Genomic DNA, 13,283 nt, shown 5'->3' with positions numbered 1-13,283 from the left:
GACACAGCACCGATAGCACTGCAGCATCACATGATGTGTGCACACACTGCTGCCCCCATTATTGTGTGTCCCATCAAGGTCAATTGTAGGTGACTTCAAGGACAGAACACACAGTCACACCCTTTCCATTACTGCAGCAGTCGCTGAATTGCTTCTTGTCATCAAGAGCCGGTTCTGGAGACAGTCCCACTAGATAAAATACAGGTTGACTCTCCAGTCACTATGGCCTGACCTTCCTCCAGGTACAATGGTTGCTCTCCATCTCCAACTTAAGATATGGATATGTCAGCCATTATGCGCCAGGAACTCAGGCATGGTTTGGCGATGTCCAATACTCTCTCCCTGTTAAGATCTGGTGCTCAATGCTTGGAGTTCATGGGCAGGGCCACAGCACATATTCTTTCTATTCTTATCCTCGTGTTAGCCAGGATCCACCTCCTATTTGGGAAAATCTGTATCCACTGATTGGCAGGCTAGTTATGATGCTCAAGGTGACATCATGGTTCAGTACATATTCACCTTCTTCTCCAGGTTTTGCCTCTCTTTTGCTAACTTCATCTTCCCAGGGTGGGAAAGTCGACAATATGTCAAATTTTCATGGTTTTTGGCAAAAGCAAGAAAGCCCAAAAAAATGGTCAAAAATAGATAATTCTTCCTTGCCATTGCACTCCATCACACAAACACTTTTGGTCTCTGTTCAAGCGCTATCTGTAACACCCCCCCCCCCCCCCCACACACACTGTTTGGCAGACTGGATTGAGAGGGCCACATAGTGACCAGGAGACTATCACCGCTCAGGGCCTGTGAATCTCTCTTCCATTTCTATGTTCCAGTAGCTCCTAGGATACTGGATTTCCTCTGGCAGGGAGGAGGTATATATGTACATCTCCGGGGCCCTCAGTGTAGTGATGGTGCTCAACAGTCATTCATTGTCATCCAACTCTCAACCTCAGATCAGAATACTCACTGTAGATGGCTCTTCTTGGCACAGCAGGCCACACAGAATATTGAGGAGGCAATGACGGTGCTCAATAAAAGTTTACTTTAACTTAAAAAAAACAAGATCCAATTCAGAATTACAAAAATCATGAACAACGGAAGATAAACATGATTCCAAAAGCCAACGTATGTTTGTCCATGCTGCCAACTTATCTGACCTTGTCTCCTTTCCCTGACCCAGAGTCCAAAATTCCTTCCCTATTCAGGCACTATCATGTGATAGAGGGGAAAACCCCCAAACCCCCTCTAACTCCAAAAACTGCCCAAATGATCTATGGAAATCCAGAGAGCGCTCCTCCACATTGTATACTAAATGCAGAGGGCAGATTCACTGAAACTCCAGCTCTTCAGATAAGGTGAGTATTTATTTATTTATTTATTTTTATTTCTCACAAAGGGATGAATTCTATTTATTTAATTTTTATTATGTACTGCACAACAGATACCAGATCTGGTCAGAGTGGTTCACAAAATCCAGGATACAATTTAAAAATTACAATCAGTGTAACAAACCCCTCTTAAAACAACACCCCACCGTAACATAGCCTTTTAAAAGAGTTGCTTATATGAAAAGGCCGCATCTGGGCCTAGCACGAGTAACTCTTATTTTAAAATGGCCCAATTACGGGTATACATGTGAGGAAAGAAGGAGCAGAGTTCGGGCATGTCAGTGGCGATCCGGGGCAGGGCCAAGATTTACGTGCGAGAATCCGTATTTTAAATCTGTCGGCCCCAGCATACGGTGGGCTGTTAGTTATGCATGTTTACTTCTGCTCTTGATGAGGTGTTAAGTATGAAGAAAACTCATTTGAGGCCAAAAATCACTGGGTGAGGGGTCTGGTTAAACTGGGGGCAGTACAGGCTGTTGAGCCTGAAGAGTCTGGATGACCTCGAGGGAGACTGGCTGAACTGGTGGACTAATTGGTAAAACTGGAAACGTCCTTCATGTGAGTATGTTTTAAAATCCACTTCCTGCATGTGTTAAAGCCGACAAAGTCCTAAGGCAAATACGGCAATTACATTTGCTCAAGTACCCACTTAAAATTAGAAGCACACATACGCGCTGCAGGCATATTTTAAATCATACTCACAAAATTGTGCGCATGGTTTAAAATTTCAGCTTATGGGCACCTGCGCACTCGTTTTAAAGTTACCATCGATATGTTCATGGCGGAGTACAAAACGATTAAAACATACATAATCAATTAGAACAACGAGATTCCAGCATTTAGCCAAACTAAAGATCCCAGCACCCAATCTGACTAGACTTTCTAGTATAAAAGAACGATCATTCATCATTGCTGGATCAACAATATGGAACACCATGCCCTCTGAATTACGCCAGGAAATTTGTCACAAAAAAATTTTAAACAAAACCTTAAAACCTGGTTATTTAAAAAAGCCTACTATTAATGATCTGAGTCCTCTACCATTCTTCACCATTTCCACAGTCTCTTATATTTTGATTATATTATTTTAATACAAAGTTATACATGGTTTTGTATTTGTTCAGTTTCTATGTTATATTGTAAAGCGCAATGCTGAATTATTGTTTTAATGTAAACCGAGGTGATGTTACTTATGTACCCCGGTATATAAAAATCTGCAAATAAATAAATAAATAAAATAAAAAATAAACTAGGCATTCAAAACATTCATGATCCATTAAAATAAAAAATGGACTAGATCATCAGAATTTCTGGAGGTTAAGGATCATGTTGTCAACTCATTCCCCTCAGTGCAAAAGGCCTGCGTAAATAGGAAGGCTTTAAGTCTTACTACAGGGTATCAAATGGAGACTCTCAGGAAAGGAATTCCAAAAGATGGGACTCACCACTGAAAATGCTCTATCATGGCTGAATCTTAACTGCGCCAGATGAAGAGATGGCATTTCAAGAAGTTCTTATTAGCTGACCTTAGTGAACATGTTGGTTTATATAGTCTTAATGCCAAGTTTAGCCACGTGGAGGAAACTCCATAGATTACAAAATGGCAATGCTTATCCATAAGTTAAAGGGCCATCCACTTTATGAGCAGCCAATATAAAGAGGCCAGGTTTGGAGTGATGTGTTCTTGTAAATGTGTGCCAGTTAATAAACTTGCTGCTGTATTTTGCACTAATTGAAGAGCTCTGGTCGCATTGGCTGGTAGGCCATTATACAAGGAGTTATAGTACTCTGTGCTTGCCAGTACTAGTGCCTGAAGGACAGTCCTAAAAGCCTGCAGTTCAAGAAGTGGTCTCAGTCCTCTGAATAAATGGAGACCTCATGTAAAACAGGTCAAAAAGATGGAAAAACTCTCCAAAACTAACCAGTTGGCCCACCAAAACCCACCTCAAACATCAAACTCTCCTTTAGTCTGCACCCCGGAGGATCTCCAAGGTGTTTTTCTCAAGCATGCTCAAAAGATCTATATATATTGTATATAAGCACTAAGCACATTGCAGAAAGGGCTAGAATGCAAAAATCCCAAGAAGGTAGGCAAGGAAAATATCTAGTGATGGCTGAGGAACCTTCATCACACAGAATATCAAATGGCAGATTTAAGAGTTCCAGTTATTATGAGCAATCATTGAGAACTTAAGTACCTCCTGCCTCTTCTCCCTTAACCACAACATGAGGGGAATACTTGAGCTAGACTCAAAGGAATCATCTTCTATATCTTACACCGGCTTTACTGCCAAATATCCCCCCTCAAGATGATTCTGTTCTAGTCTGGGAACCAAAGGCTTCAGCCACAGAGTAAGATTTTTATCAGCTGCCCCTCTTGAAGGATTGTTTAGTTGGCTTTTAAAAGTCTCCAGCCAACCTCGTTTCCTTTATATAACAAATCTTCAACCTCCAAGTATCAAGGAAACCCCTTGGTGCGTGGTTTTTGTGCAGTTGCTATTGATAGACCAACCACTCTGTGGCTGGCCTGTTTCAATAGCTCCCGTATTTTATTCTTTTATTTCCTTTTTCAAATTTCTTTTATCAAACTTTAATCTTGCAAATTGCAATCTTTAAATTATTTGTGCTTTTATTTTCCCATTGTGCGGTCTGACCCACCATGCACTTGTACAAGTCCTTTGTCTGGTACTTATCTTATCTTCCAAATGCTGATTGTTGCCACTATTGATGGGCTCAGTGCCGCTTGCCCGACAATGGCCATGTTTCGGCAGCACTCTGCCTGCTTCAGGGGCCTTGGGGAAATTTCTTCTATTGTGACCAAATTATGGGTCCAAAATCAAACAACTAGCCCAAAACACCTCGGAATTCTGAGGACAAATAAATAAATAAATATATATATATATATATATACAAATTATGGGTCCACAATCGAAAAAGCACATAACTTCTTTTAAAACATTTTAAAAACAATTCAATCCAGTCTTAAGCAAAAAGCCTATAACCCCCTACCCAGGTTTATAGTACTTACTTTTTTCGCGTGTAGAACCTTTAATGTGAGCGGCGCCTTCATGTGTTAATCTGGTGTCTCCCTCTATTCTACTGCTTATATAGCCCTCTTCCCCCACTTTTGGACCAATCCCGTTTGTCTTCTTCGAGACAAGGGTGCTAGCACCCTAGGGTGCCCCTCGGTCATGTGATTTTATGACATCACTCCATGTTTTTACTTTTTCTTTTACAGCTATCTGCATTTCCAACCCTTTTTTTTGGTTTCTAAATTCACTAAGGTTACTGATTATGATCAAAAATCTACCCAGTTGTCCTGATCGGGGAAATTTTCCTTTTGCGGACCTGATGGAGGACCTCCTTCACACGGCATTAGCCTTTCTCTTGTGTGCAGCGGACGTGTTAGAAAACTGCTCTCCTGCTGCTATTTTTCCAATGCTTTATAGCTATATTTCACCAGATTTTACCCATCTATAAGTTTCCCACCGCATTTCATTTTATCCTTATGCCCACACAAAACTGAGCCTTTTAAATTGAATCAATTTCTGGCTTAATTGATCTTGTCAGGGAGACCTTCGTGGTTAGTTTTGGACCTGATGGAGACCTTCTGTTTACTTCATGTACCTCCCTCTTAATTGCGGCGATGGTATTTTAATTATTGCTTACTTGATTTTGCCGCGATCTTATAATTTTCTCCAATAATTTTATAAACTTGTTTGACATCTCCCTGGCTATATTGAGCCTTACTTCCATCTTTATTGCTTACTTAGTTTTGCCGCAGTCTTGTGATTTTCTCCCAAAATTTTTTAAACTTGTTTGACATCTCACTAACTGCTCGAGCCTTACTTCCTTCTTTGACGCGTTCTTGTAGTTTTCCAATAATTTTATAAACTTGTATGGCATCCCCCTAATTTGATGTTTTTCTTTGATCCGTCGTGTAATCTCCTTTGATGTTCTCCTGGTGTGACATTTCCCCTCCTGCTTTATGTCTTAGATTTTAAGTGATAACCCATTTGCTTCTGATTGGTGCCCCGATTTATATGCCTTAATTATTGAGAGTCTGCTTTCAAAACCAGTATGCCTTGCCACATGTATATTACCCCTTCCAGTTAGAACAAGTCACTCGTTGCAGACAACACCCCTATTCCTTTTATACTTTCGCTTTTGATCATCATACCATGTTGATCATTTAATTCTGATATGGTACTTTCCGTAATGATCCATATGCTTATATTGCCCCTTTTTTCCTTTCTCTCTCTCTCTCTCTTCTAATGTGGATCTCCTCATATTTCTGAATTCAACCAAAGGTGGCCCAATTTATCTCACGATTCAGCCCTTTTGGTGTAACTGTGTCCCACATGTAGATGAATCTTTGCTCCATCTGCATCAGCTTCAGGTTCAAATCACCTCCCCTTGGGTGCTTTTTGATTTGAAAAATTACTGCCACTGTGAACTCCTGTATTTGGTGTCCTGCCTCCTGCCAATGTTCCACTAATGGTGCTCCTTCTATTTGATGTCTTAGACGGCTCAAGTGTTCCTGGATCCTTGTTTTAATTTTCCGTGTGATCTTTCCTATATATACCATATTGCACGGACACCACAGTGCGTATGCTACATTGGTGGACTCACATGTAAATTGATCTTTAAAATAGAACGTCCTACGTCCTGGAATCTCCAACTGTGTGCCTGTATACATATGAATACATACATTGCATCTTGTACATGGGCTTTGACCCACCGAATGTATATCCGTGTGTTTCTCTTCCAGAAGTAAATTGGAATGCACTACGAGATCTTTTAAATTTTTAGCCCTAGTCAATGCAAACATGGGCTTTTGTTTAAACACTGGGTGTATTTGAAGCAGAGACCAGGGTTTCAAAATACCTTTTTTCAACTTTTGTGTCTGTGGCGTAAATGGCAATACACATGCCAGTCTTTCATTGGTCTGTTCTGGTTTTGGTTGTAAAAGCAGATCCCTATTAGCCCATCTGGCTCTTTTGTAGGCCTTTTTTATAACTGAAATGGGATACCCCCGTTGTAGGAACCTGACCTTCATATCTTCTGCTTGAGCCTTATATTCCGTGACCGTGGAGCAGAGTCTTCTTAACCATAGAAATTGACCCACTGGTAAATTGTTCCTTAGATGATCAGAATGATATGATGAATAGGTAATAACATATTCCTATCTGTTGGTTTGCGATAAATTGAAAAGCTGAACCCATGTGGGTCTGCCTTGATTTGAATGTCCAAAAATGATATTTGTTGCTTATGATATTGACTAGTAAATTTCAAATGGGGACTGCAAGCATTTAACCACTGAATAAATTGTTGTAACTCATCTTCTTCTCCTTGCCAAATCATGAAAATGTCGTCAATGAATCTCTTCCACAGGTTGATGTGTGTACTAAATCAATTACTCTGAATCCATTTTTCCTCGAATGCAGCCACATACAGATTGGCAAGATCGGGGGCCATGGTGGTCCCCATGGCGGTTCCCTTTATTTGTTTGTAATATTGCCCCAGGAACATAAAATAATTCTGCTGTAGTGCTATTTCTGCCAGTTCTATAATAAATGCATTCGGCGTCCTCTGTTTTGTTCGCTCTTTTGTTAAGACCTCCGTGATCGTAACTATTGCTTCATCTTGAGGGATATTGGAGAAAATTATAAGATCGTGGCAAAATCAAGTAAGCAATAATTAAGAACCCAATACCATCGCCGCAATTAAGAGGGAGGTACATGAAGTAAAAAGAAGGTCTCCATCAGGTCCAAAACTAACCACGAAGGTCTCCCTGACAAGATCAATTAAGCCAGAAATTGATTCAATTTAAAAGGCTCAGTTTTGTGTGGGCATAAGGATAAAATTAAATGCGGTGGGAAACTTATGGATGGGTAAAATCTGGTGAAATATAACTATAAAGCATCAGAAAAATAGCAGCAGGAGAGCAGTTTTCTAACACGTCCGCTGCACACAAGAGAAGCGGACCGTGTGAAGGAGGTCCTCCATCAAGTCTGCAAAAGGAAAATTTCCCCGATCAGGACAACTGGGTAGATTTTTGATCAAAATCAGTAACCTTAGTGAATTTAGAAACCAAAAAAGAAAGGTTGGAAATGCAGATAGCTGTAAAAGAAAAAGTAAAAACATCGAGTGATGTCATAAAATCACATGACCGAGGGGCACCCTAGGGTGCTAGCACCCTTGCCTCGAAGAAGACAAACGGGATTGGTCCAAAAGTGGGGGAAGAGGGCTATATAAGCAGTAGAATAGAGGGAGATGCCAGATTAACACATGAAGGCGCCGCTCACATTAAAGGTTCTTCACGCGAAAAAAGTAAGTACTATAAACCTGGGTAGGGGGTTATAGGCTTTTTGCTTAAGACTGGATTGAATTGTTTTTAAAATGTTTTAAAAGAAGTTATGTGCTTTTTCGATGGTGGACCCATAGGGGTAGATTTTCAAATAGTGCGATTTGGCGTACTTTTGTTGGCGAATCAGGCGCAAACAAAAGTACGCTGGATTTTAGTAGATACGCGCGTAGCCGCGCGTATCCGCTAAAATCCGGGATTGGCGCGCGCAAGGCTACCGATTCTGTATAGCCGGCGCGCGCCGAGCCGCGCAGCCTACCTCCGAGGCCTACCTCCGAGGCCGATCCGAAATCGGAGCGGCCTCGGAGGGAATTCTCTAACGCCCTCCCCTCACCTTCCCCTCCCTTCCTCTACCTAACCCACCCGCCCTGCCCTGTCTAAACCCCCCCTTACCTTTGTCGGGGGATTTACGCCTCCCGGAGGGAGACGTAAATCCCCGCGCGCCAGCGGGCCGCTAGCGTGCCTGGACGCGACCTGGGGGCGGGTCCGGAGGGCGCGGCCACGCCCCCGGGCCCGCTCCCGACACGCCCCGACAACGCCGCGCGGATCGGGCCCGCCCCCGACACGCCCCCCCTCTGAAAACCCCAGGACTTACGCGAGTCCCGGGGCTCTGCTCGCGCCGGTAGGCCTATGTAAAATAGGCGCACCGGCGCGCAGGGCCCTGCTCGCCTAAATCCGCCTGGATTTAGGCGGATTTAGGCGAGCAGGGCTCTTAAAATCCGCCCCACAATTTGTATATTTATTTATTTATTTATTTATTTATTTGTCCTCAGAATTCCGAGGTGTTTTGGGCTAGTTGTTTGATTTTGGACCCATAATTTGGTCACAATAGAAGAAATTTCCCCGAGGCCCCTGAAGCAGGCAGAGTGCTGCCGAAACATGGCCATTGTCGGGCAAGCGGCACTGAGCCCATCAATAGTGGACGCAATCAGCATTTGGAAGATAAGATAAGTACCAGACAAAGGACTTGTACAAGTGCATGGTGGGTCAGACCGCACAATGGGAAAATAAAAGCACAAATAATTTAAAGATCGCAATTTGCAAGATTAAAGTTTGATAAAAGAAATTTGAAAAAGGAAATAAAAGAATAAAACATGGGAGCTATTGAAACAGGCCAGCCACAGAGTGGTTGGTCTATCAATAGCAACCGCACAAAAACCACACACCAAGGGGTTTCCTTGATACTTGGAGGTTGAAGGCTTTTAAAAGTCGGCAAAGGTCAAAGTCAACCAGTAAGATATAAAAGTAGCATCAACAGTAAAGTAAATCTACATTTGTTATTTTAAAAGATATTTATGCTAATCTAGGGCAAAAGCATGCATCAAAGAGCTTGATCAGTTGGGTTGAAGTGTCATTTCTAACCATGTGGTAGGTGCCTAATCTTCAGTAGTTCATAGAAAATCTTATTGTATATGCAGGTAATGCTTCAGTTTCCATTTGGAAGTATATTGCAAAGGCTAGAAATCATCTGCAAATAAGGGGGTGGGGGCGGTGAGGCAGAGGCAATCCCAATAATTAGGGTGATACTGTAACACCAATACAAGCATGTCTCCTTTTCTTGGCACAGCTCCTGCATTACATATGGAAAGTGTATTTCCAGAACACCATGGGTCGGAAGATTTTTTTTGATAAAAAAGGCAATCCCCCGGCTTCTTACGATATTTTGAACTGGCACCTGCTTTCGAGTGGCTCCTTTTCTCATGTTAATATTGGCTATTATAACTCTGGAGCAGCTGGCAGCTGGGACATCAAGCTTAACACCAGCGCCATCGTGTGGAGTGAGAACTATACACAGGTTAGAAAACCGGTGTGACATCATGGAAAACTGTTTAAAAACTCCTTCAGAGTAAGTGATGGGAGGCATCTTCTCCACTCTGGTTGTCATCTAGTTTCAGATCTATGATTATCTGAATTGATTCATCTTGGTTGGTCTGAATCAGAGAGGTTCCAGACGTGGTTCTGCTCCACAAATGAGGGAACAAAGCGATTGCACGCAACTTTATCATTTTCACTCTGACATCAATAGAGGGAAAAATATGAAAACATTGACAAACATTAGCGATTACAGAACATGCTTTCATAAATGGAAGATTAAGTTAGATAGATTTGATTGAGTTTCATAATGAGGTGACAAAAGTGGTTGAAAATGGAGGTGCCAGTGGATGTTACCTATGTGGACTTCAGAAAGGCTTCTGACACTGCTCCTCATCCAAAACTGATAAACAAGCTGGAAGATATGGAAGTAGGACAGAAAGTTGTAAGTTAGGTGAGAACCTGGTTGGGCAATAGAACTCAAAGTACTGATCAATGGAGTCCACGCTGGTGAAGGTAAAGTGACCTGTAGTGTACCCTAGGGCTTGGCGCTAGTGAAGAATAGTCAAGTTGTTTTCGAAGTTGTGCTTCAAAGCATAGCCATATTTTTTATCCTCAGTCAGTCAGCTGGCATTCCCTCCTTCAGGATCATTTGCAACCCTCCCCCCCCCCCCCCCAACCCTGCCTTACATCATGAAGTTAACAGTGCTCTGAGTTCATTCTCACAGCTCTACATTCAAAGATCAAAAAGACCAGTTTTTCTTCTGAAATTGACTCTTGGTCCTTTATTAGTAGTTAAATGCGCTGTCCTATAGGGTAACCTTTGGTAATTTAGTTCTGATGGAGGATTTTATGATTTTTGTTTATTTGTATATATTTAATCCTTTTGTAATGAGCCTCAAAACATTGCGGGTAAGATGCACAAAGATATAACTAAATAAAGAAATAAACACTTCTCTCTGTTAAGGCTCCTGTCTCCATCTGTAGCAAGAGCTGTGGTCCTGGGTTCCGGAAGGCCATTCTAGAAGGGCAACCTGCCTGCTGCTTTGACTGCATCCCCTGCTCCGAAGAAGAGTTTAGTAACCAAACCGGTGAGTGCCATGAATTCCACTCTGATCGTAGACTATGTATGCATGGTGAATGACGTGTGGGAGGTGGTTTAAGATCAAGATGTTGGATCATGTCTATGTCAAGTCAATGGTCAAAGAGCAGTTGTTTACAGGAGTAGATGTTCCAGTATTACAATCTCAGCAAGCACATTCACCAGTCAGGAACTGTACTCCCTTAAGGTGCGATATCTTGAAGAAAGGGACCAATGAGACCCTGGAAACTGATGAGGCACAACATTTGTGATACATTTTCAAAAGTAAGTGCAAAGCACGTACATGTAAAGCATCTGTGTACTTTGTGCCTGGCATCTCTGCAGGCAAAAAGGGAAAAGGGAGGCAAAAGAGCTCGTCCGCATTTTAAAAACTGAAGGCCACCGGCACTGTTTTTTTGCATCCCCCCCAACCTAAACACAGGAGCACGTCTTATAAGTGTGGCTTATTAAAGTACATGCGCCATGCGACCCACGCATGCTTTGATCCAGTCAGATCATTTTATTCGGGTAACGGAGTAAATGCTTCAGAAAATTACTCTCCCCTTGCCTAAGTCCTTACTGCCTTTCATGGCAGCGATGAGGCAACAGATATTGGAGGCCTGTTATGGGTTCAGACCGTGCACACTGGTATCCTGCCCAGGGGGGGGGCTAATCTCATATAAACACACACAATTACTGGGATTATACCTAAGGGCTTGAACCCAAGAGTTTATCCCCTACACAACTGGCCACACACAATTACTGGGATTATACCTGGGTGCTGTTGCGCGTCCCGGCCTAGTGGGTGCCGCAACTGGCCCTGCTCACCTCGCACTGCCCTCCACTAGCCCCAGTGTCCCCAACACTCACCGCGGCCCTCTCCGATTCCTCCACGCCGCAGGCCTCACAGTGGAGCTCCCATCAGGGCTCTGCATCTTCGGCTGCCTTGGCCCCATCCCTAGGTGTGCGCACAGCCGACGTCACTCCCTTTAAAGGGACCGGCGTGGAAAACTCGGCTTGGCCGCCACCCTGTGACGTCACCTGAACTTCCAATAAATAGCAAGGCCCTGTCCCCAGGACCTCGCCTTGGCAATCGGGTCGACACATCGGTGTACTATTTTGCCTTCTCCTTGTTCCAGCATCTCCGTGTGTTCCTTCCTGTGTTCTTCCTCAGGTAGTACCTCCTCGGACTGATCTCTGGAACTGACCACTGCCTGCCTGACTTCTCTTTGTCTGCTGCCTGGAACTGACCCTCGCTTGCCTTGTCTACACTCGGAATGACCCTGGTATTGACCCCAGCTTTGGCTGACCTCTTCTGGAGTGATACTCTGGCTTTGACCCTTGTGCTTCACTCGGCACTCTCTTCTGGCCTTCCGTGACTACCAGACCATCCTGCTTGGATACCATCCGCGGCCTTCATCAGACCAGACCCGCAGGCGCTGCCTGTCTCGCCTGGAGGGCCTTCCTGAACTGTTACCTCCCTGAGGTCTCCGGAGCTTCCAGTTCGGGTCTGGTCTATCCTTTCTGCATCAGCCACGCACCCTTGCTCGTGGTGGGCACACCCCTTCGCTACCTCTCCGGGAGACCCTCTGAGGCCCACCTAAGTCCAGGCAGTCTGGGTACCCAAGGACTCAACCTGCGGAAACCCCGGACTGTTATTGGCGAAGCTCCAGCTAGCCTCTGTCTCCTCATGTGCTCCGCCTCCTGGTGGCAGGCGCTCTCTGGGTCCAACCAGAGGGCTGTACCAATCCTGCACCAGGCCAAGGGTCCACTTCCAGTGCAACAGGTTGCCAAGGCTATGGTCTCGGCAGAGTCTTCTGCCTTGCAGGCCATCCCTGGTCTGGCTACTTGTGTCCGAGAGCAACAACGGGCTTTTCAGTTTGGAGAAGAGACGGCTGAGGGGGGATATAATAGAGGTCTTTAAGATCATGAGAGGTCTTGAATGAGTAGATGTGAATCGGTTATTTACACTTTCGAATAATAGAAGGACTAGGGGGCATTCCATGAAGTTAGCAAGTAGCACATTTAAGACTAATCGGAGAAAATTATTTTTCACTCAACGCACAATAAATCTCTGGAATTTGTTGCCAGAGGATGTGGTTAGTGCAGTTAGTATAGCTGGGTTCAAAAAAGGTTTGGATAAGTTCTTGAAGAGAAGTCCATTAACTGCTATTAATCAAGTTTACTTAGGGAATAGCCACTGCTATTAATTGCATCAGTAGCATGGGATCTTCTAGGTGTTTGGGTAATTGCCAGGTTCTTGTGGCCTGGTTTGGCCTCTGTTGGAAACAGGATGCTGGGCTTGATGGACCCTTGGTCTGACCCAGCATGGCAATTTCTTATGTTCTTATGTCCTGGAAGCTTTGGCCTCCTCCATGGAAAAAATGCGTTCTGAAATGGAGGAATCTGCCATGGTCAATTCCGACGCAATTCTTCACCAGCTCCCTCAGTTCATCTCTGTCTTCCGACGCACCTTCGAGGACCCAGGTCGACAAGCGGTCGCTGGCCACCACCTACTCCACCTCCGTCAAGGTTCACACTTGCTCGCTGAATACACAGTGGAGTTCAGAACTCTAGCAACTGAGTTGGGTTGGCAAGAAGACTGCCTACGGGCACTCTACCTCGAGGGACTGTC

General features: G+C 43.9%; 1 protein-coding gene across 1 annotated transcript in view; it reads left to right on the top strand.

Annotated features, from left to right (window-relative positions):
- The window catches only part of LOC115081100 (extracellular calcium-sensing receptor-like), a 74,512-nt gene that overhangs the window by 34,754 nt on the left and 26,475 nt on the right, over positions 1 to 13,283 (top strand). Inside the window, exon 5 of the mRNA XM_029585613.1 lies at positions 10,535 to 10,658. Coding sequence (XP_029441473.1) covers positions 10,535 to 10,658 — 124 coding nt within the window. The remainder of the gene's footprint in view (positions 1 to 10,534; positions 10,659 to 13,283) is intronic.

Source organism: Rhinatrema bivittatum, chromosome 19, assembly GCF_901001135.1.
Source record: "Rhinatrema bivittatum chromosome 19, aRhiBiv1.1, whole genome shotgun sequence".
Taxonomy (NCBI): Eukaryota; Metazoa; Chordata; class Amphibia; order Gymnophiona; family Rhinatrematidae; genus Rhinatrema; species Rhinatrema bivittatum.
The sequence above is the reverse complement of the archived record's forward strand: the minus strand, read 5'-3'. Positions and strand labels throughout refer to the sequence as shown.